The 25283-nt window shown below is 42.0% G+C and overlaps 1 protein-coding gene across 3 annotated transcripts; it reads left to right on the forward strand.

Moving 5' to 3' along the window:
* The first annotated feature begins 436 nt into the window (after positions 1–436).
* LOC147630693 (mannose-P-dolichol utilization defect 1 protein homolog 1-like) lies at positions 437–18045 on the forward strand. Of its 3 annotated transcripts, XR_015267695.1 has the most exons (9): positions 437–709; positions 779–932; positions 1010–1079; positions 17016–17082; positions 17185–17244; positions 17317–17377; positions 17544–17585; positions 17714–17906; positions 18025–18045. XR_015267695.1 is itself a non-coding variant. In XM_086810654.1 (8 exons), the coding sequence occupies exons 1-8, from the start codon at positions 575–577 to the stop codon at positions 17815–17817; spliced, it is 693 nt and encodes a 230-aa protein (XP_086666780.1). In that variant the 5' UTR covers positions 437–574; the 3' UTR covers positions 17818–17977. The 3 variants fall into 3 exon arrangements, 1 of the variants encoding a protein (XP_086666780.1); XR_015267696.1 differs by lacking the exon at positions 18025–18045 and having other exon boundaries at positions 17317–17412; positions 17714–17803; XM_086810654.1 differs by lacking the exon at positions 18025–18045 and having other exon boundaries at positions 17714–17977.
* The last annotated feature ends 7238 nt before the right edge of the window (positions 18046–25283 follow it).

Genomic DNA, 25283 nt, shown 5'->3' on the forward strand with positions numbered 1-25283 from the left:
GAGTTTTAGGTTTGAATACCATGCTTAATGATTGTGACATATGCTTTAAGTCTCTATAGAATCTCTTCACCAAAGCGTGGCTAAATTAATAAAAAAATACATACCTTTACAGAAGAGCTTTATGAAAAGCTCATCATCATGAGCTTTTAAAGGTAAGTTCCCTTTTTTGTAAGGTTGACAGCTGAACCATTACAATATATTCATGATACATAAGAAAAAAAGTTGTGAATATAATATATACACACCTTAAAAAAAAAGGAGGTGAATATACACCTAAAAAAAAGCTGTGACACATGACATTCCCATATGGGCATGTGTACACACATAACTATTAACTAAAAAAATAAAAAGAAAAGAGGAGAATTATTTATTGTGTATTATGAGGTGGCAGTTTTTTAAAACTATTGTACGTGGCTTTGTAAGGCGTTGAAACGCGTCGCTTGGCGAACGAGCGAGCACAGACAAAGAAAGAGGGGGAGAGATCTCTCGCGCAGTTGATTTTTGAAGTTCTCTTAATGATTTGAAGTTCTCTTAATAATAATTTGGAGAGTTCAGGAGGGCGAGTGCTAGCATCATGGACTTGTTGTGCGTTACGCAGTCGCTGGGCAGACACGAGCTGCCCCCAACCAGCGACTGCCTGCTCCCGCTCCTCTCCAAGCTCCTCGGTTATTCCATCATCGCCGCCTCCACCGTCTGCAAGCTCCCCCAGGTAATGAACGCTCGCCCCCGCGAAAAATAAAGATAGGAGATCCCTTTCATATACTTTGCATTTCTGCAGATCTATCTCATCTTGAAGAACAGAAGCATCAAGGGACTCAGCACTGCTGCTTTTGAATTGGAAGTTATTGGGTTTACCATCGCCTTGGCCTACTGCATGTTCAAGCAACTGCCCTTCTCAGCTTACGGAGAACTCGTTTTTCTTCTGCTGCAATGTAGGTCTTTCCCCTCTTTCAACAGTCTGAAAGTACTACGTCGATAGTCTTAGCTTCTCCGGCCTGCTTGGTTGCAGCTATAATACAGGTTGGGCTGATGTACTACTATTCTCCAGTGGGCACTGGCACATGGCTGAAAGCTGGACTGTATCCTTTCCTCATGGTTCATCTGTGTTGGATGAATTCTGTGAAAGCAAAGGGAATACCTGTCTGCCTAACGTGCAGGACCGGAAGACTTAGAAGAATCATACACCTGATATACTACCATATTACATTATCTATTGAGCAACCACGTTATTCTCGGAATTTCTGTTTGCAAAATGTAAATTGGATTAACTGAGGAGAGGATTCTTGCTGCCGTTTTGCAATTGACTGCTGCATCTTTTGACCACTGAAGGACTATGGAAGGGGCTACAATGCTGGGGCTAAGGATTCAATGTGCAAGACAAGGGGTGCCCATGAGCCCGTGCAGTCTTTCAAGTGCCAAATACTGCCTGGGCCTTGTCCTTGCTGTGCCTACATCTGGAACTGCAGTCCCTCTACAAAGAGGCTGCTGGAACTGGAAATATGCAAATCTACTGATTTGGATTGTTTGCCACAGTTCTCCCAAGGTTATAGCTGCTCTAAGTTGTACAGCTTCAGATGGGCACTGAGTGAAAAGATTGACAAACTCAAGTCTGCTTTTACCCAAGATACTGAATGCCTTGAGAACTTTACGGAAGCTCTAAGTTTTGTTTCATACTTACATTGCATTTGGGAATGCGTAACATGAGAATCTAATGTCACATTATCATGTTTCACTTGTAACCGTGTCATGTCTAGTGCGCATGAAGAGTTGAGTGTCTCTAGCAACAATGGGTCAAAAATCTTGTATGGGTCAAAGGTGACGTGTCAGGGGCAAGAAGGGAATTACATTTCTTCTATATGTCTGGTTGAGGAATCAAAGCGTGTGCTCAATGAGAGTCTTGTATTCATCTTCCCCTCCTTGTTAGCTTCCTGGGCTTAATAGTGGCAGCTTTTCAGTCCCTGTTGGCTCCCTCAGTCTCACCTCACCTTCTTCCCAACCTGACATGAGGTGTCTAAAGTTTGCACTCGTGATCATCAGTGCTCAATGTCTTTGCACATCCAATATCACTCCAGCCCGTGTCCAGCAAGTGTATTCAGCATGCGGCTTTGTATTCTTCTGACCACTGTCTTCTACTGCAAGAGCAATATATCCATAGGTCCACCTGTGAACTGCACAATGAAGCTGGGTTTTTACAATTCGTTTCCGTCGACGCGGGAAAAAACCCCCAAGACCTTGAATGTTCCAAGAGACAATCCTCATAAAGACTCAGAGTAGGAACGACTTGATCTCGTGGTCGACGAAGGACCCCCTTTAGAGGCGGAAGTACGTCTTGCATAGGTAAGGGAGGGAAAATCTGACGATGTAAACCTTAACTAACCTCCTTCTCCCATTCCGGGGAAAAGCTAGGGCTAGTCCTCAGAACTGGAGAGGTACCATGACAATGCGAATGTGCAACATCATCCTCAAGGGTGCAATCATCCTGCAACTGTAATGCAGCATCCTCCTGTGAGGGATCCAGATCATGTGCCTGCAAGGCCTCATCCTCCAAAAAAGGATCAACATCATGTGAGGCAAGAGTTGCATAGGGGTTAGGGTGCTCGATAGGGAGTGTGGGTGAAGGGGCAGGTACGGGGGTCCAAGGGTGCCTGCCATCCCTAACCACAACCCAATGCTGTGTGGTCTGCTGTGGCAAAGGAGCAACTAGAGTCTCGGCATCTGCAGAAGGCCTCTGATGGGCAGGACCACGCCGCCTCCTAGCATGGCCCCTCGATCTGGGACAATCTCTAGCAATGTGACCCTGTCGCTCGACGACAAATCCGACACTGGTCAAGTCTGCTTGCAATCTCCATCCTCTGGCAGAAATGAGATCCGTCAGGTCTCCGAAGCATAACATGATCATCAGTAATTGATGGATTAGGAACAAGCACAAGGACCCGGGGTACACCATCAAGAGTGGCGGTAACGGCCGCACGGAAGCTGAGGCGGGAGAGCTCGGGAGGATTGGTACCTCTAGAACCTGGCCAAAGGATGCCCTATGGAAGCTAAAAGCTTCCAATAGGACCGAGGAAGAGCAGGGAACCGTAGTGAGACCGGGGTAAGGCGCTGATCCTCCACCACTGGATCAAAACCCACCTGGTACTGAAAGAAGAAAATCTTCCTAGGTCCAAGAGGAAAGGGGCTGCTAGCCAAAGCTTGAGAAGTAGTTTCTGAAGAATGAAAGTCCACCTGGACGAAGCCTCGACCAAGTAAACGAGTATCCTGAAAGTGCACAATCAGCTCCGAAGGGAGAGCTGCTAGAAGCCATTCACGGGCCTGTGAATGAGAAGGGTGGGAACCATAAACTCTCGCAACAAGGGTAGTCTGGACCTCAAGGTCAATGTCGTGCTGAAGAGAGGTGAGCTCGTCTTGTGAAACATTGATGATTCTCCCGGCCAGTGGGGGTGATGAGAGATTGGCTGCAGCAGAAAAAGCCGTAAGACCAATCAAGAAAACTGGGCGGCTGACTTGAATCCAGATAAAATAGCTACTAGGAAAACGGGACCCATTTCTTTTTAAAATTCAAAGTAGTCATGCACATGAAACTTAGTACGAAGGGCTTTGTGTGAATATACGCTGTTGTGTATGTATGTGTGTGTGTATGGAGTGCGTGTGTGAGAGCATATCTTGATACAGAGTTCTACACCCACTATTGGGCATGAAACCGATCCCGTCAAGTGGGAAAGACTCCGTTGGACACCCACACGCTTAATAGCACAACTTTAAAACCACAAATTTGAAATGGACAACTTAAAACAACTTGAAAAATAAATGAACAGAAATGGAAAGATGGACACCAGCACTGGGGCCGGAACGGGCCGACCCCCCCCTCAATATATGATATATTTATTGGGAGTATTTAATGAATACAATGCTCCATGGGTTCTGAGAACCAGATAATGTCCATGTACATATGAAAACAGTACCAAACAAATAGGCTCGAATTTCGATGTAGAAGCTCGAAGCAGAACGACCACTAGTGTGGTCCAATCTCTACGGTCCCGTGCTTTCACTGGACTCCGCGGAGAGCGCCTCACTGGTGTTCCGAGACCACGCACAAACAGGCGCTCTCGTACTAACGCCTGGCTCTCCCGATCTCAGCACCTTTGGACCGAGGTTCGCCAATACAGCTTGGACAACCCGGCACCGAACGGGTGTTGGCCGAGCAGGAGGAATCCTCTATGAGATTTAAACATAAAATACTTTCTTCAAATCTGAAAAATCACTTACTTGTAGATGGTCGATAGAAAACCCATACTCGTAGTATGATGAAATCACCCAGGTGATGCGAAGTCTCCTTGTAAAACACCAGTGGAGAGGATGTACCACCACTTTCAAGGTAGAAAAACCAAGAGATAGCTGTAGACAGCCGCCTGCTGGAGCACAGCCTGATGGTGATGGATACACAGCCGCCTGGGGGAAGCAATTCAGAGGTAGCCTGGTTGTGCAGTTTAGTAACGCCTGGCTGCAGTGCACAGCCGCCTGGGGGAGCAGTAGAGTTGAGACGTAGCCTTCATGTGATGGCAGCCGGCTGCAGCACAGTAGCCGCCTATGCACAGCAGATTCAGCAGCCGCCTGGGGTAAACATGCGCAGCAGTGCCTTGTGAAGATGGCCCACGTCTGAGAGCAGTAGCAGCCGCCTGAAGGAGCAGCAGTACATCAGCCGATTGGTAGGGTAGTAGGCGCAGCCAGCAAAGCAGAGGGTACTGCAGTCGCTTGAGGCGTGTACAGCCACCAGCCACGATGGAAGAGATGGCCGCCGGTTGATGAATCGTAAGAAGGAAGCGATGATCATTCCTATGCTTGAAGGAGGGAGCCCTTTTTTTAATAAAATAAAAGTGGAGTTTAACTCCACGCTTGCATGTGGGTGGGGAGTTTGGGTAGGTGTCCATGCCCACCCCCACACTCACTTAAAGTGGGGCTCCCCACCTTGGCCCCTAAGTGGGTGCCCAAAGGGGGTGCCCACTTTTAAATAAATGTGAACACCTAACCTTATAAAATAAAGGGGTTAGAATAAAATATTAAAAGCTACATGTGCAACATACTTACCACCTGTTCACATGCACTAAAACTCGTCAGAATACAGAGCAGACTTCACGACTCACTGGCAGGCGTCCCCGCTCAGTAAGTAACAGAATAAAATATTAAAAGCTACATGTGCAACATACTTACCACCTGTTCACATGCACTAAAACTCGTCAGAATACAGAGCAGACTTCACGACTCACAGGCAGGCGTCCCCGCTCAGTAAGTAACACGTCAAGCAGGCAAACACACAAATACATGTCATGCGAAAACAGTTTCAAACATGCAAAATATGTGTGCATGTGCAAATAGTAACATGGACATATCTCCCGTTCATGGAACAAGTACAAAATATCTGTCGGCACAAAACTGGCACGACATAAAAACATAAAAACCTGGTCTTCCTATGGAGTGACAGTCCCATAGGTAAGACACAGTTCCAGGCACGAGTCTCCCTATGGTGTGACAGTCCCATAGGCAAAACACGGCACGAATACTGGCTCTTCCATGGCGTGACAGTCCCATGGATCAAACACAGTCCAGGTCATACACGGGTGGCACTGATCTGGCTCCCGTCCATACGACACCATCCTGCTAACACACGGGTGGCACCAGTCTGGCTCCCGTCCATGTCAGCAAAATACTGGCCTCTTCACATGAGACACCGCGCCTCAAGTGAACGAGACACAAACTGGAGATGGACCAAATGGTCGGCCAATTGGTGACATCCCCCTGGGCTTCTAAAGAGTTGACCTCAACTGAAAAGCCTCAAGATATGCCTGCAACAATTGCGGATAATCTGCAAAATAATCCTCATTTACCCATTTGGCATCAATAGGCAAATAATTCTTAAACTTCACAAGGTATCTCCTGGAAAGCTTTCCTGCAGGTAGCTTTCTCTCCTTGTGAAAAACAATCTGTTCTGGCTGGAGGATTTCCTCAAGATCTTCAATCTCTGGCGGATCTTCTGTGACAGGCTCATCAGGATTTGGCCCCACACATTTCCGAAATAGACTCACGTGAAAAGCATTGTGAATCTTCCAATGACTAGGTAAAGCAAGCCTGTAGGACACTTCATTGATCTTCTGAATCACCTTGAAGGGTCCATAATAGCGAGGAGAAAGCTTAGGATATGATCCTTCTCGTCCTGGCCTCTTCTGAAGCCTAGCCTTCTCAAATTTCAGCAATATCCAATCACCTTCTTTGACTTTCATGTCCCTTCTATGCTTGTCAGCAGCCATTTTATGCTTATCCTGAGATCTGGCTATGGCTGGCCGCACCTGACCAAAGGCAACATCCAAGTCACGAACATATTCATCAGCTGCAAAAATCTCATCCTTTGTACGAAGGATGGGTGGCAAGACTACTCTGCCATAAATAATCTCAAACGGAGCCTTTCCTGTGGAAGCATGGATTGTATTGTTGTAGGCAAACTCAACAAGTGGAAGATACTTCTCCCAAGCATTCTTTTGATCTGCCACATAACACTTCAATAAATCCAACACAGCTGAATTTGCAGCTTCACTTTGGCCATCCGTTTGGGGATGATAAGCTGATGAAAACTCAAGCTTAGTACCCATATTATCAAACAAAGCCCTCCAAAATAGGCTTGTAGTCCTGGGATCTCTATCCCCAACAATGGATTTAGGCATACCATGATGCTTGAAAATATTAGCAAGAAAAAGCTTTACCATATGATCAGCTTTAATGGTTTTCTTGACGGGCAAGAAGTGAGCTTGCTTGCTAAACCTGTCCACAATAGTCCAAATAGCATCATTCCCATGCTGGGATCTAGGCAAATCCATAATAAAATCCATCGTGATACTTTCCCAAGGTTGTGAGGGAATAGGCAATGGCTGAAGCAAACCTGGAGGCTTTTGCCTGTCAAATTTCACCTTTTGGCAAGTGATACATGCACGCACATAAGCCTCAATGTCTTTACGCATGCTTGGCCAAAGAAATACCTCTGAATCATGCGAGTAGTAGGCATAATACCTCTATGACCAGCATATGGTGGAGCGTGACATTCGTCCATAACCTTTGGACGCAAATCCTTCACCACACATAGGCAATTATCCTTCATTAGATAACCCTCGTTGATAACATAAGAGGCATGTGAATGACCAGTCATCAAATCAGTCCATATATGGCAAAAATCAGCATCCAAATGATACAAATCTCTCATAGCAGATAGATCTCCATGAGAGGCCACTGAGACTGCAGCAACATAAGGCCTCCTAGATAGTGCATCGGCCACTACATTTTCCTTTCCTGGAGTATGCACAATCTGAAAATGAAACATGGAAAGAAAATTTGCCATTCTCATCTGCTTCTCTGAAAGCTTGGTTTGAGATAGAAAGTATCTCAAGCTTTGATGATCTGTCTTGACTACAAATTCCGCCCCAAGAAGGTAGTGTTTCCAAATCTTTAAGGCGTGAATTACAGCCAAGAGCTCTTTCTCATAGATATCCATATGAAGCTCAGCATCACGCAAACGACGGCTCTCGTATGCAACTGCATGCCCTTCTTGATTTAGGACAGCTCCTATGCAATCACCACAAGCATCACATTCAACCACGAATGACTTGTGCAAGTCAGGAACAATCAATACTGGACCACATATGATCGCATGCTTGAGCTGCAAGAAAGCATCCTGTTCCTTTGAAGTCCATTTGAAAGCAGTTTTCTTCTTCGTGAGATCATGTAGAGGGGTGGCAATCATAGCAAAATGCCTTATGAAACGCCTGTAGTACGAACATAATCCCAGAAAACTACGTACTTGATGTACGTTTTGCAATTCGGGCCAATTCCGAATAGTCTCTATCTTTGCAGGATCCATTGTAACTCCATCCTTGGATACAATATGTCCCAGATAATGAATCTCTGAAAGGAAAAACTCACTTTTCTTAGCATTGATGAAAAGTTTATGTTTCCGCAACTCTTCGAACACTGTGACCAAATGAGTTCTGTGTTCCTGCTCATTCTTGGAGAAAACCAAGATATCATCAAAGAAGACTCCTGTAAACTTGCGATGGGGTCGGAATATCCTATCCATCATACGATTAAAAGTAGCAGGAGCATTGGTGAGACCAAAAGGCATTACCAAGAATTCATATAATCCGAAGGCTGTCCTGAATGCAGTCTTATGGACATCTTGTGGCACCACGCGTATCTGGTGATAAACACTCTTCAAATCAAGTCTGCTAAAGCAAGCCGAACCATCAAGCTTATCCAAGATATCATCAATACGTGGAATAGGAAATCTGTTCTTGATGGTAAGCTTGTTCAAAGCTCTGTAGTCCACACACATACGGAATGATCCGTCCTTCTTTTGAACAAGAAGCACAGGAGAGCAGTAAGGTGAGGAACTGGGCTGAACCAAACCTTTCTCTAAAAGCTCGTTTACCTGCTTCATAATTTCTTCTTGTTGTGCTGCACTCACTCGGTATGCGGGTTTGTTAGGTGGAGAACTACCTGGCACAAGATCTATACGGTGATCTTCGGGCCTTTGGGGAGGTAATTCACTTGGCAATGAGTCAGCAAAACAGTCGTTGAATGCATTAAGAAAATTCAGCCTATCATTAGACATAGCATCGACATTTTGATGATTTGGCACAAGACTATCACGCACAAAAACCAAGTACGCTGAAAGACTCTTTTTCATTGCTTTATTAATTTGGATGTGTGATACAACTGGGATAGAATCCCCTTCTTTGCCAGCATCAATAAAATGCATGCGGCCTTTATGCATAAAAGAAATCATATTGGACTTGTAGTCCTTGCGGGGCTCAAGCCTATGGTGCCACGGCTTGCCCAACAATACATCACATCCATTCAGAGGAGCAACTAGGAAATGCTCATTATCAAGGTAGCCTTGGATATGGATGCGCAACTTCCCAATCAAAGGGGTAACTTGCACCTCTTTACCAATAAATGCAGCTTCGGCTTCAATCTGAGGTCCCATGTTTTCAACCTCAATACCCAATGCAGCTGCCATTTGCATAGAGATGAAATTGTCAGTTGCACAGTCATCAAACATGAAGAGTGCGGGCTGATCCTTGATTTGCCCCCAAGCCTCGCAAACCATACGCTCTTTTGCATCATGACCTGTATTACCTTGCACATCAGGAACTGCATGAACATTTGCTTTGGTGTGCTTGTCCTCGTGCTTTGATTTGCGATCTAGGCATTGCCGAAACATGTGGTCTTTGCTACCACAAGAAAAGCATTTTCCATCCTTAGCATATTGCTCTCTTTGCTCCGGAGTTAATCCAAATTTGTTCTTCCTTGGGCCCTGTTCTTTAGATGTGTTATTTTCAGCTTTACCACCCTTATAGGGCTCCCGGAAGTTCTTTTTAGGTGGTTGTCCACCCTTTTGCTGATTTGTGACAGCCTTGTCCTTCCCCTTGGAACCTCCTTGATCCTGCTTGATCTTGAGCACCAATTGCTCTGTAGCAAGGGCAGAAGCTGTGAGTTGTTGCAACGTATGTTTTGGGTGCAATTCAATACCCGATCTATATGCAGGTTGCAATCCAGAACGAAACTTCCTCTTTCTTTCATCCTCTGTGATTAGCATGAAGGGAGTGACTTCCAGCAACACTTTCCAAAATTTGTTAACATACTGTTGCACACTCTCATTATCTTTTTGTTCCAGCCTGTCCCACTTTTGAGTGAGAGTTTGCTCCGCATTGGGTGGCAAGAACTGAGCATAAAATCTATCTTTGAAGATGGGATCCTTGGTGATCTTTTCAGTGATCCACCAATGAGCAGCAGTCCCTTTTAGAAACATGCTAGCATGGCGCACCTTTGATTTTTCTGTGAAATCCTCATCGCTAAAAGCAATGTCGAACTGTGCCACAAACGCTAACACCTTAGAAGCATCATGTTCACCATGAAAGACATCAAATTTGACAGATTTATCACCTGCTTTGAACTCCTTGAGCTTCCTGGCATGAGGCTCATGGTCCTCTCTTTTTCTTTTCCCCTTATCCAACGGGGTAGCCCTGTCTGCATGGGCTCCATGGGCCGTCATAGAAGCTTCATGGGGCACGGTGGCATGTGCTCCACGAACTCGAAGCTCAGATGCATGTGACTTACCTGCATATGGCATGGTCTCTCCATGAGACAACTCAGAAGGCAAAATTTTTCTGGAAGTAGACATGTCACCATGAGATACATATCTTGCATGCATGTGACTTTCGTGCCCTCCATGAGCACTGGCATACATATATCTGTCAGGCTTAGTGCCTTGGGGAGAGGATGCATGTCGAGAGGTGACAGTCACCTCTTCCTTTTGCATAAAAGATTTCAGCCTTTGAGATGCAGGATCTCCATGCTTCAAACGAGGTGGATTTCTGAATTTCAGCTCTCCGTCATCCCCCTCTTTGATATCACCTTTGCGAAGGAGATAGGCAAGTGCCAACTCCCTTGGTTTCTTGCCCACTTCACGAGCCATTGATTCAAAGGTTACATCAACCATAGCATCAGCTCTGGCTTCAATAGCACTTTGCAGATGTGGATCTTCATGCAAAAACTTTAATTCTTGCTTTTGAGCCTGCAAAAGTTTTCTCATATGTTCCATTTCAGCCCTCATAACATCAGGCTCTTGTTCAAGCATAACTGTCTTTCCTGGAGACAGTTGACCCTTTGATTCACTATCCATAACCCTTTCAAGGGGCTTGTGTCTACCTCGCAGGGCATCAGACCCACGAGAAGCACTAGATGGACCCCTCGAATTTGGCACTTCCAAAGGGTTGCCTTGGCTGTCCATTGTGTTCAAAGTTTGCTAAAAGCGGGATGTCCAGTACACAGGTTCGTTTCCCCACTAGGAAGAGGGAAACAACCGTGCTCTGATACCAATGAAACCGATCCCGTCAAGTGGGAAAGACTCCGTTGGACACCCACACGCTTAATAGCACAACTTTAAAACCACAAATTTGAAATGGACAACTTAAAACAACTTGAAAAATAAATGAACAGAAATGGAAAGATGGACACCAGCACTGGGGCCGGAACGGGCCGACCCCCCCCTCAATATATGATATATTTATTGGGAGTATTTAATGAATACAATGCTCCATGGGTTCTGAGAACCAGATAATGTCCATGTACATATGAAAACAGTACCAAACAAATAGGCTCGAATTTCGATGTAGAAGCTCGAAGCAGAACGACCACTAGTGTGGTCCAATCTCTACGGTCCCGTGCTTTCACTGGACTCCGCGGAGAGCGCCTCACTGGTGTTCCGAGACCACGCACAAACAGGCGCTCTCGTACTAACGCCTGGCTCTCCCGATCTCAGCACCTTTGGACCGAGGTTCGCCAATACAGCTTGGACAACTCGGCACCGAACGGGTGTTGGCCGAGCAGGAGGAATCCTCTATGAGATTTAAACATAAAATACTTTCTTCAAATCTGAAAAATCACTTACTTGTAGATGGTCGATAGAAAACCCATACTCGTAGTATGACGAAATCACCCAAGTGATGCGAAGTCTCCTTGTAAAACACCAGTGGAGAGGATGTACCACCACTTTCAAGGTAGAAAAACCAAGAGATAGCTGTAGACAGCCGCCTGCTGGAGCACAGCCTGATGGTGATGGATACACAGCCGCCTGGGGGAAGCAATTCAGAGGTAGCCTGGTTGTGCAGTTTAGTAACGCCTGGCTGCAGTGCACAGCCACCTGGGGGAGCAGTAGAGTTGAGACGTAGCCTTCATGTGATGGCAGCCGGCTGCAGCACAGTAGCCGCCTATGCACAGCAGATTCAGCAGCCGCCTGGGGTAAACATGCGCAGCAGTGCCTTGTGAAGATGGCCCACGTCTGAGAGTAGTAGCAGCCGCCTGAAGGAGCAGCAGTACATCAGCCGCTTGGTAGGGTAGTAGGCGCAGCCAGCAAAGCAGAGGGTACTGCAGTCGCTTGAGGCGTGTACAGCCACCAGCCACGATGGAAGAGATGGCCGCCGGTTGATGAATCGTAAGAAGGAAGCGATGATCATTCCTACGCTTGAAGGAGGGAGCCCTTTTTTTAATAAAATAAAAGTGGAGTTTAACTCCACGCTTGCATGTGGGTGGGGAGTTTGGGTAGGTGCCCATGCCCACCCCCACACTCACTTAAAGTGGGGCTCCCCACCTTGGCCCCTAAGTGGGTGCCCAAAGGGGGTGCCCACTTTTAAATAAATGTGAACACCTAACCTTATAAAATAAAGGGGTTAGAATAAAATATTAAAAGCTACATGTGCAACATACTTACCACCTGTTCACATGCACTAAAACTCGTCAGAATACAGAGCAGACTTCACGACTCACTGGCAGGCGTCCCCGCTCAGTAAGTAACAGAATAAAATATTAAAAGCTACATGTGCAACATACTTACCACCTGTTCACATGCACTAAAACTCGTCAGAATACAGAGCAGACTTCACGACTCACTGGCAGGCGTCCCCGCTCAGTAAGTAACACGTCAAGCAGGCAAACACACAAATACATGTCATGCGAAAACAGTTTCAAACATGCAAAATATGTGTGCATGTGCAAATAGTAACATGGACATATCTCCCGTTCATGGAACAAGTACAAAATATCTGTCGGCACAAAACTGGCACGACATAAAAACATAAAAACCTGGTCTTCCTATGGAGTGACAGTCCCATAGGTAAGACACAGTTCCAGGCACGAGTCTCCCTATGGTGTGACAGTCCCATTGGCAAAACACGGCACGAATACTGGCTCTTCCATGGCGTGACAGTCCCATGGATCGAACACAGTCCAGGTCATACACGGGTGGCACTGATCTGGCTCCCGTCCATACGACACCATCCTGCTAACACACGGGTGGCACCAGTCTGGCTCCCGTCCATGTCAGCAAAATACTGGCCTCTTCACATGAGACACTCAAGTGAACGAGACACAAAAACTGGAGATGGACCAAATGGTCGGCCAATTGGTGACAGGGCACTGATGACGTTAGTGGGGATGTCGTAGTATCTAGTCCATACTATGCATAACGGAGTTGATACCTATATAGTCTTGTGGGTTGACTACCATGAGTATATTGCATGCACATTCCTAAAAGGTGAATTTGGGCATGTTCCTGGATTCATCTAGGTATATATGCACATGAAATTGACATAAATGTAGAAGCTGCCAAATCTTTGGTTGGAACTTGTATCCACATGTCAGACTAGCATCTACTAACTATATGATGTAGATTATAGGTCTTCCCTTTGGACACAACCTTGTGGAGCATGCACATGGGAACAAAATGGATGATACAGAAATGAAAGTGGCAGCTGTTGCCTTCCAAGCTTTTTTACTGAAGTTTATTGCGTCGTGTGGTGAAGACACATTGACTATTATGTCCTTGTGTGGTGCTACAATTGCTGAAGCAAACACTGTTGATGGTAAAGATAGATTTTCTACCAAGTATCTCTACTGGCTTTGAAGATTTTTCCTCACATACATGGCTAGAAACCTTGTTAGTTTGCTAGGGTAAAGTAGCTTCCTCCTCAGACTCCTTTGGAAATTTCTTGCAGTGTGCTTAGTGGAGTTATTTGAAACCTTGTTTTTCTAGCTGTTTAGCTCAAAGCTCTTCTTGATAGAGTTGTTTGTGGCCTTGACACTCTCCCCACTAGCGTTGTTCTTGCTATCTTTGGCCTTTAACAGGCGCTTCTTTGGGTTCATCCTTGTGCTTAGAGACTGCTGTTGTTTTATTGGCTTGGTTGTGTTCTTGTTTTAAATCCCTCAAAGACTGGAATGTCAATGCCAAACAAAGCAGTTTTTAAGATTCCTTTGGCTTGAGTGTACAAACAAGAGCATACAAGGACAGATTTAAGTCATGAAGCTGGTGACCTACGTCTTCATTTTGATGGTCTTGTAATGCACGAGCAAGTTTTTTTTTGAATTATGAGTGGGATGTTTGATTGCCTGCTCGAGCTCTTGCTGAGAGAAATTTTGGCATTGATTCTTTAAATTTTGCTGGTAGTCCAGCGGTGTGAGCTCCTTTGGAACTGCTTGGTGATAGGCTTTTCAGTCACATGCTGAAGTGTTGTAAGGTAATCCTCCTGCCAAAGGAAAGTCGGATTTGTTGATGCTGTGTGGATAATGTGGAGTCGTAATGTCTCGGATAGGCCAGTTGTTGCAAGAGTGGCATACATTTCTTGAGTCCAGTTGGTGATTATCTCACCATCCATCTTCTTGCCCTTGGGTAAATTCAACACCACCGTCGTCAAGGCCTGTTCTTGCATCGACATGGCAACCGATCAGCAGCGTTTAGGATTGGATCTTGGATGGCATGTGAATGGGAATCAAAAGAGGAAGAGGAAAACTAGAAGAATTGGAAGAGGAAGAGGCATCATGAGAGGGAAATGGCACTAACGCTTCCCATGCTTCTTAGAAGGAAGATTTTGGGGGTGACGCTTGCAAGAGTGGAACATCCGTACTCATGGTGCTTGTGATGATGACCATGGGAGTGTCGGATGTCTACGACTCCTCCTCTGGGAGTGACAATCGCGTGAGTGTTGCTGCCCATGGGGTTTGGAATATGGTTCTATGGGCCACTCCCATGAGATCGGGAGTGGTGCTTGTAGTACTCAATGCCACATGGCTTCTCATCTTGTTGTTCATCATCCTTCTTAGATTGAGGCTTGAATTCCCTTAGAAGGGATTATTGTAGCTTGGTGGAATGCGCAGCCAACTGGTTGGCCAATTAGGATAATCATGTTAGTAGTCATCTCCTGCCTCTACCATATTACTCAGTAGGGAGTGAGGGCCTCTGTTGTGGGTGTGGCTGCCCGGTTAGGAGTATTCTCCATTTTTTTTCATTTTCCATGTTTTTCCCTGTTTTGTTTGGTCGTGGGGGACTGTTTTATTCTGGCTGACCTGAGCTGTCTCTGGCCGATTGACGTTCTGTTGGCCGACATGATCCAGGTGCTGGCCGACTGATGTTTTCTCAGTTGTGTGCTGCTGTCAGCCTGTTTGCAGTGGCTGACCAGCAGCCTAGGGTGGTTTAAATACCACCCTTGCCCCCCACACCGTATTGTACCGGATCTTGTGTATATAGTAGAGTTTATACAGCTTCTCTCTCTCTCTTACAATTCTGCGTTTTTCTCACAGCAGTTTCTCATTTCCACTGTGCATTCCGACATGGTATCAGAGCCCAAGTGGCTTGAAGCTTGGAGACAGGGTTTGCTGTTTTTTGGTGCTGATTGGAGAATTTATTGGCTGTTCAGGACGTGGAGAAGCAGGTAGAAGGCAGCCATCATTGTTGGACAGCCACCTTGCATAGTAGTTGCAGCCTCTTCTTCATTTTTTTTCCACCCACCCTCCCTTCACAAGACCTTGTGAACCCCCAAGATGGTTGATTTGCTTGAGATGGCCGAGAAGCATGTGAAGATCCCCACGCTCCCGATAGTTGGACAGTTGGACGGGACCAATTACGGCATCTGGAAGGTAATGATGGAGTCTTATGATTTGGCTGATTTCATTGTGGTTGGAGTTCCACGGCCAGAGTTGGAGGAGGAGAAGCTTTCACTTTCTCCTAGGAAAGAGTGGGAGGCTCAGGCACAATTGTGGGATCGTGTCAATGCTAGTGTGCGTTCTTTCATCTTCCTTAATTGCACACCCCAAGTGATCAACCACATCAAACACATGACGCTGGCCGGAGGGATTTGGCAGCACTTGGCTTCTTTGTATAACATGGTATCACCCATGAAGAGGATTTCCTTGGAAGTGCGGATGCGAGTGATGAATCTTGCAAAGTCTTCGACGATGTGAGAGTATATCAACAAACTCTAGGCTCTTCAGTAGGAGGTTCTTCGGGCTGGGAAGGAGATATCTTTAGAGGATACAACTATCACTTTGCTATCTCATCTTACCTCTCAGTACTCAGCTTTCTATTCTTCTTTGATCATTAGTGGGAGGCTCAGCACCATCACATGGGAGGAGCTTGTGCTGATGGTTTTGGATCAGATTGAGCGGTTTACGAACGTTCCACAGATCGGATGTTCTAAGGCTTTGACTGGCTAGTGGTTGAAAGGCCGCAACAACAAGAAGGGAAAAGGGAAGTTAAAACCGGTCTATGGACACATAAAGCGGTAATTCATTCACAAATAACCTGGACTTACTGAGACACACAGGTACGGGGCATCGCTGATGAGAAAACACAGTTAAAAAAAAAAAACGCAGCATTGAAGATGGCAGCAAAAAATGACTAAGGTGGCTCTGATACCATGTTAGCATTCATGGTACCAATATAGAGCATGTGCAAAGAGAGAGAGAGAGAGAGAGAGAGAGAGAGAGAGAGAGAGAGAGAGAGGGAGGGTGAGATAGAGATGTGATAGCAAACAAGTGAGAAAGATTGCACAACTCAAATGTTATTAGAACCACCCAAGTACATGCTTTTATAAGCATCAAGCCTGATCTTTTGACCAAAACGAAATAATGGTGGTTCACACCCAGAGAGGGTGTTCACACCCAGAGAGGGTGTTCACACCAACTCCCTCCGAAATACCCAACAAGTGAGATGCAGATCTTGACAACCTTCGATGACGAAAATAATGAAATATGAGGCTGCTTGTAAAATAATCCTTTAGTTTACTTTTCTAATGCTATTCACTTATGCGATTTTTCCTTTTGCTTTTACTTTTGATTTTGTGCTGCTTTCTGGGTCTACACTAGTCAGAATCAAGCAAGAGTACTTAACAGCAATTGTCTTCTAGAGCTCTTCCATTTGACTGGAATATCTTTGTGTGACTCGCTGATCTCATTGATGCACCCTGTTATCAATTGCCTGAGTTATTCAGGCTGCCCAAACGTGTCAGTCCAATTGACCACCTGTCCCCTTGTCACCGTGCACAGGCAGGGAATGTTTTTTATTGAGCATTAAATTCCCTTTGAGATCACACACACTGATTTTCCCAGAACCATATTGGATGGTACTCTCCTTGACTTCTACCAAGGTACTGTGCGCTCGCCCCCATTCTTATGGCAGGTCATCTGGATCCAGTGCTATTCGAGGCACTGTATGTAAGTTGGCCTCTGGCATTCATTTTTTTACGTACGTGCAGTGTTTCTAGCAAGTTCATGTACAAACATAGGTTCCTAATTTATCCATCTTCTTCTCCACAGGCTTCGCAGCATGCGATTTTTCTAGTTTCTAAGATTCCACAAATCAGTGAAAATTTTCAGGTTTGTAGACCATGTGCATTCATTGTTTGGTTTGTGTTTGTTGTAACATACTAATTTGTAATGGCATTACAGAACAAGAGCACTGGCCAGCTAAGCTTCACCACAAATCTCTTAAACTTTGGAGGCTGCTTTGGTGAGTGACTTCATACCATCCATTCATCAAGAAAGGCAAGGGGGGCTCTCTCTCTCTCTCTCTCTCTCTCTCTCTCTCTCTCAATACTTATGATTTTGAAGGGTGCTTGGTAGAGACAAAGCCACGATCCTGATCTCAAGTTTCTCTTTGGTTGTCGGTGTTGCAGCACGACTGTTTACAAGTATTCAAGAGAAGGCACCACTCAGTAGTATCCTACATATTTTTTTAAAAGAAAGGTTTGTTTATCATTAACGAAATGTCTTGTTTAATGCTTAATATTGAAATCTTTTACACGCTACTGGATCAAAAAAACTTGGAACCTTGACAAACACACAGTGGTGGTGGGTTGTTTCCTTGGTATCCTTACCAATGGTATTATAATGTATCAGCTTCTATGTTATGAAGGCAGCCAAACAAAGAAAACACTGAAAGCTGCCTAAAGATAGATCACCAAATAATATGCCAGCTATTCTTCCTCCTATTTCATGACAAACTACATTGGTATTCATTAAGCTGCTACATTGGGAATGTAAATTACATCATTCTCCCCCATTGTTCTTGCAACAATTCAGATAGGAATTTAATCATGTTAGTTTTGAATTTTGGTGTGAAACATTTTTTGATTGATTAGTTTTTGGCTTCCATAGGATCAGCCTTTGGAAAAAATTTGGAAGTCCCTGCCCTTCCAGTCTTCGTTATCTTATACAACTGAAGGTCAGATTGGATTAAAAATTCAAAACCTAAAGATAAAACTCCGCAATAGCCTTAACCCCTCTCCCTCTCCCTCTCCCTCCCCTGCCCTCCCCTCCCCCTCCTTTAGTGTGAGTGTGGAAAATCTCTCTCTCGACAAGAAGGTATCTTGCATGCATGGTGGTGGTGCTTTTGGTGATTGTTAACGCGACTTTGGATGCATAAGCAAGTGGATGTCTGAAGAGAGAATTCATGATGAACGATGATGTGAGCAATACAACAATGATTACACTTGGCATAAGCTTGAGATATAGACTAGGGATTATTTGGCATCACTTCATTGCCAAATTTTTTTTTAATAATCAAGCTTAATAGTGAGAAAAATGCTTAATTATTTAAAAATACTACTGAGAAACAGGTCACACCAATTGTGGAATCCAATTAAGTTGACCCAAGAAAACACTAGGAGATATCCAAAGTTGTGCCTAGGTTTTATGAGCTTAGTTTGTCTTTTAACTAAGTGTGCTTTGTAGACATTGTCATTATGGTGGACCTATTTTTGTGTACTATGACAAATCCACTCTTTTGTTTGCACAGAAAGGATGAGATGAACCAAATATCATTTTCATTTTCGCACCTCACCTAGCTTGTGTTATCATCCTCCTCTCTACATTCCCTTGTTCTTGTCTATCTAACTCTTGAAGATCGTAACATCTGTTTACTTTGTGGTATGTGCTCATGGATGTGTCTACTGGTATTACGTAACTCTTGAAGATCTTAACATCTAACTCTTGAAGATCTTAACATCTATTTACTCTTTTGGTATGTGCTCGTGAATGTGTCTATTGGTATTAGGCATCTACTTATGCTTGCATTTTTTTTCTCATTTTCTTAGAGTCGCACTCTTAAATATTCACTGACAAAGAAAAGTGTCGAGAGACTTGGATAAGATGTATGGATGCATGCTTTAATGGTGCCCATGTGAGTGGGAAATTGAGCTATTAGCCCCTTCTTATTCACACAATCTCTTTGGGTTATATTAGTATTCATTTAGTAGTTTTAATGTGAGAATGGAGTGTAAGTAGTGGTTGTATGAGAAACATATTAAGAGAAGAGAAGAGAAGAGAAGAGAAGAAGACTAGAGTTAAGAGGAGATTAGGGTTGATATTATTTTTATTCAATATTGAGTGATGATAACAGTTAAGGCATTGTTGACAAATAGACTATCAAATGGTACTAATCCCATGTCATACATATCCCATACGATGCACTCTAGACATTTTTGTTATTTTTTTCAAATAAGATGATTGGATTCACATGTGACACACAAGACTCTACCTATAGAGAAAGCTCACTAAGTAGAAATGCATAGTACTTGCACTCTTTGGGATACCCTTTCAATCTGTAATACTTCCCAAAAAAACATTTGGCTAGCATTCCAAACATCTATAAGTGTTGTACTCCTACATAGGAATAAAGTAAAATCCTTCTTAGTCGAGCAACCACTAATATGTGAGCATACAACAATTGGCAAGTGCAACCCCTTTCCCCGAGGGACCATAGGAATTGAAAATTATATTATTCTTCCGTACGCATGGTTTGTGATAAGTTATGAATAAAAAGTTATTTATAAAAATTTAAAGAATAATTTGGTATGTAAAAGAAGACCACAACACAAAGACACCACCTTCCAAAAGGGAGCATACCTCAATGGGTGAGAGCACGACCCAATGCAGTTAGAAAACATACGGATCGCCAACGAGTGGGCGTGGGATTGAGCCCTGACACGATAGGGTTGTGTGTGTTAGTTGTGGTGTAGCCTCTAGCTCACCTACATCCCCTCAAAAGAGGGTTTTTGAAAAAAAACTAGGCATCAATAATTATATTAATAATTATGGGAGTTGAAAGGTTTTATATCAATAGAGTGTAGAATGTTTATAATCCCTTCAGTAGTAGTAAGTTTGATTTTTGCTTATGGACTTCTTGTATATATTCTAAACATTTCGAAAAACCTTAAAGTGCAAGCAGATCTAGAGTTACTAAAATTTTCCAACTTTTCAACCAAAAAATTGTTATATATATTATTTATTAAAATATATCTATCATATGTGGCACGTGCTTATGAAAGATACATATCTTTTAGTAAGAGGAAATTGCCTTGAGCTTGGTTTGATGTGTATCTTGTTTTGAAGCCCCAAACTAGTGTTAAGGGCTAGATTACTTGCTTTTTGTTTTGAAGCCCCAACTAGTTGGCTTGTTAAGGGCTAGATTAGCTTGCTTTTTGTGAGCTAAAATCTCGACATTAGACTTACTTGCTTGTTGAATTGTCAACTTATTTAATTCTTCATGTGAAGTTTTCTTCATAGTTGCTCTCTACTACAAAGTTAATATCTACCACAAATGAGCTTAAAAAAGCTTAATATTTAATTCTTCATTGTGGAGTTTTCTACATAGTTTCTCTTCACCACAAAGCTAATATCTACCACAAATGAGCTTAATAAATCTTACTTATTTTAAACCACAAATGAGCTTAATAAAGCTTGCTTATTTATTTCTTCATGGTGGAGTTTTCTACATTGTTGCTTTTCACTACAAAGCTAATATCTACCACAAATGAGCTTAATAAAGCTTAATATTTAAAGGCAAATAGATATCAATGTTCTCTATAACTTCTGTAGAAGAAGTTGGAGGCAAATTATACAACTTCACTTTTTTGTTGTAGAGAGAACCCAAGGGCTAGTATGTATATACGTATATGTAAGAAGATAACAAGTTAAGGTGCTCTAATTATAGCCATTCCACTTGTCTCTCATCATAACAACTAGCATTCCTTGCTAGAGGCCACCAACAAGTGAGCTTAATAATTTAAGATTAGACTTGGAGGCAAAGTAACCGCCAATAAAAAATAATTTGTCATATGAGATCTTGTTATAATAAGAAAGATTACAAGAAGAAGAGCGAAAGAGAAGGAAGAAGAAACGATTGAGTGGGTTTGAGGAAGTGTGATTTGATATACTCTATAGTCGATTGTATTGTTGTTTCCAATAATTAGTCTAGATCAAGGGTTTCTTACTAGGGTGAGAAATGTTCTTTAGTGTAAAGTAGGTATGAAACTGATTTCAAACACATCAAGCTATTAAAAAAAAAAGGTTTCAAACACATCAAGGTTGGACTACTTTTTTTTGAACTTTTGAGTTATTTTTTGGGGGTTTTGAACCTTTTTTTTTTTGCTTGGCTCACATCTTCAGGTTCATGCCTCTAGACTCACATCTCTAAGCTCATGTCTCTAGGTTCATGCCTCTAGACTCACATGTCTAGGCTTACATCTATAGGTTGACATGTCCATGCTCACGTCTACAAGATCATATATCCAGGCTCTTGTATGCAAGTTCATATGTTCATGTGTCTAGGCTCACGTCTACATGTTCATATATTTAAGCTCACATCTCTAAGCTTACACCTGTAGGTTCACGTATATAGATTCATGTATGCAAGCTCACGCCTGCAAGCTCACACTCTTTTTTGTATGAGCTAGGCTCACTAGGCTCACATATCTTATGTTTATGAAATAGGCCTACCTAGGGAATAAACTTTTATGTAATCGGCTTATGACAAGGTTAATGTGTAATCATTATAGCTTTAATATCCTAATAATTACAAAGAATAAGATTTTTTCTTGGAATTTATATGGTATAGGTTGAATCCTTAAAGGACATGAGTAGGTATGTCTGTACAAGTCTTTAGGTTAGTAATAATTGGTTGATATAATATTAGGTATACTTACATCTAGACTCACGTTTGCAGGCTCACGTCTAGAAGCGCAGGTGTCCAAGCTCACATATGTAGGCTCAGGTCTGCAAGTTCATGTCTACAAGCTTGGTATCCAAGCTCACATAGGTAGGCTTAGGTTTGCAAGTTCACGTCTCCATGCTCATGTCTTGTTAGTCATAATCTCTATGGGAGCCGCCATTATTTTATTTCGGGATATTTTATTTTGGATGTAAATGTAAATTATGTATTGGATCACTATGAGATATTTTGGAAGACATGTAAATACCTTTTATGGTTTCATGTTTAGACATTAATATTTTTGTAAGGCTAAGGCCTCATACCCTTGTACATATCGAATAGTATTTTATACTTTTGGTAGGCCTAGTACTTTTAATTGAAGCTTGCTATATTTTTGTAGAGCTTTTACACTCAAAAAACTCAAAAACACTTGTGCTTTGTTTTTGGAAGTTATCTTTTTGAAAAGTAAGCTTTTTCTAATACATATAAATATAGGTGAATGGTACAAGGGCCACACTCTTCTAGGGGAGATTCAACCCAATCTTGTGTCGACCTCAACTCTACTCTCCATCTCTCTTTGTTAATTTAATTTTATTTAATAAGGTTTATGCTTTTAATTTGTGCAAGTATATGTTATGCTTCAATCTTGTGTTGACCTCTACTCTATTTCCCATCTCCATTGTTTATTAAGGTTTATGCTTTTAATTTATGCAAGTATATGTTGTGCTCTAATTTTTATGATTGAGAATTGGAGTTCCTTCTCCAAGTGTCATAAACGTCTTGAAAGTGGTATTTTGGGATATTTTATTTTGTTTTATTTATATCATTTACCAAGACTAATGTGTTTATCAGCTATCCGTGATGTTATGATATAGTCACGATTAATATTATTTTGGATGTAAGCGATAATTGGGTGGTGAAATATGTATTAACATGGATGGAATATGTGTTGGACTACTATGATATATTTTGGAAGACATGTGAATACCTTTTATGGTTTCATATTTAGATATTAATATTTTTGTAAGGCTAAGGTCTTATACCTTTATACATACCAAAGAGAATTTTATACTTTTGGTAGACCCAAGACTTTTAATTTGTAGCTTGCTATTATTTTGTAGAGCTTTTATGCTCAAAAACTCAAAAGCACTTGTGCTTTGTTTTTGGAAGTTATCTTTAAAAAAAGCAAGTTTCACCTCATATACTTCTAAAAATGAAAGGACAAATTAAGGACAGGGAAGTACATATATTACATGATGATAGTAGTATGCATGATTTTATTTTAAAAAAAACTTATTCATGCTCTTAAATTGAATGCTATTTCTTCAAAGTATCTTATCGGTATGGCTGCATACTTATTCGCACTGCTGAATGGCTTCTCGCATACGTATCTAGTGTTGTAGGTGGTGGCTTAACCGTCTTTAACGGTGCAGATCATTTGGTTTAGAGTAACCAACTTTGTATACAATCAAAACTACTTTTCAAGGAACATAGTATAATTGCACTAAGAAATTGAAGGATGTAGTTTTATCTATTGCACCATATAGTAAATCTCGCACCTTTCTAGTGCACCTTTGCATTCATATGATGTTATTCTTGGAATACCATAGAGACATGAGCATAACTCTCACATTGATTATGATTCTTACGTCATATCTTTTGAATTCATTATAAGAATGTATGTTTAAAAGGATTATGGAAATCTAGTTCATGAACGTGCACTCCTTAGCCATACCCAAGCTAAGCGAGCCATGAGGAAAAAAGAAAAGACTTATCTAGTCATGGTTAATGAGGTTTTTTCCTCTAAACCAATTTCCAAGATACCTCGTACATGAGCCAGTCATTTCACAATTTTCGGATTGTTTTATGAATGAGTTACCTCTTGGATTACCGGAAGACCATAGGATAGAAATTATCCATGGTCGTATTCCGCCTTACAGAGCTCCATATAGAGTAAATTTTCTAGGGCAAAAAGAAATCTAGTCTCAGACTAAGGATCTACTTGATAGGAAACTTATTAGGCCTACTAGTTTACCATACAGAGTGCCTGTTCTTCTCGTTAAGAAGAAGTGGAAGGTTTTTTCACGTGCAGTGACTATCGAGCTTTAAATAAGAATATTTTCAAGAATAGATATCCTATCCCATGTGTGGATGATCTCCTAAACAAGTTGAGAGGAGCCAAAGTATTCTCCAAAATTGACCTTAAGCTAGGCTATCATTAGGTTAGAATGGTTGAAGAAGATTTCTATAAGATCACTTTTTACATGCAAATAGGTCATGATGGATTTTTAGTAATGCCTTTTGGACTTACTAATGCTCCAACTACATCTAGTTGCAGATGAAGTGTATATTTCTAAAGCATCAAAATTTTATAGTTGTTTTCTTTGATGACATTTTGGTTTTTAGTAAAGACGAAGATGAGCATGAGAAACATCTAGAGGTAGTATTTAATCTTTTGAAAGAAAATAAACTCTATGCTAACCCAGACAAGAGTAAATTCTTTCAAAAAGAAATTGAATACCTTGGACATATTGTGTCTGCGGGGATGGAATTCGTGCTAATCCTAAAAAGATAGAGACCATTAGATCATGGCCTAAACCAAAGGACATTCATGAGTTGAGATTTTTTCTTGGTTTATGTTTTTATTATAGAAGATTTGTGAAAACATTTACTTACAAAGCTTATTACTTGACTGAATTTTTGAAAAAAGCTAAAGTTTTTCTTTGGCCTGACATGCATGAAAAATATTTTAATGCACTTACCCATGCACCTGTATTAACACTACACCTGATTTCCTTAAACCATTCTTTGTGTGGTAGATGCTAGTGGACATGGTATTGGTGTTGTTGTGCTTATGCAAGATAATCATCCAATTGCTTTTGAAAGTAAAAAAAAATGAAACCATATGAACTTAAGTATAGTACTTATGATAAAGAATTGATTGTTGTTATTCATGCATTGCAAATTTAGAAATATTATCTCCTGGGTTCTGAGTTTATGATTAAAACTGATCAACAAAGTATTAAATATTTTCTTTCACAACCTTTAATATTAGATAGACATACTAAGTGGGCATCTTTTATTCAACGTTTTCAGCTAGCTTTTCAATATAAACTTGGACGTAAAAATGTTGTTATACGGATGCTTTGAGTAGGAGACCTACCATTAATAATATATTTGCAATTGAAGGTATTTCTTTTGATAACATGACAATATAAAAATGATTTTGATTTTTCTGGTTCATACAATAAGATGAAAGATAATGATTGGTTGCCTCATTTGGATTATTCATATGATGATGGTTTTCTTTTCTTCCAAAAGAGATTATGCATTACTAAATCATTTAGGCAAGTTATTATTGAAGAATCTCATTAACCTCCTTTTGTTAGTCACATAGAGGAGCATCATCTACATAGTGGCCATAGAT

This window comes from Cibotium barometz, chromosome 16, assembly GCF_041138505.1.
Source record: "Cibotium barometz isolate CiBa-2024 chromosome 16, ASM4113850v1, whole genome shotgun sequence".
Lineage (NCBI taxonomy): Eukaryota > Viridiplantae > Streptophyta > Polypodiopsida > Cyatheales > Cibotiaceae > Cibotium > Cibotium barometz.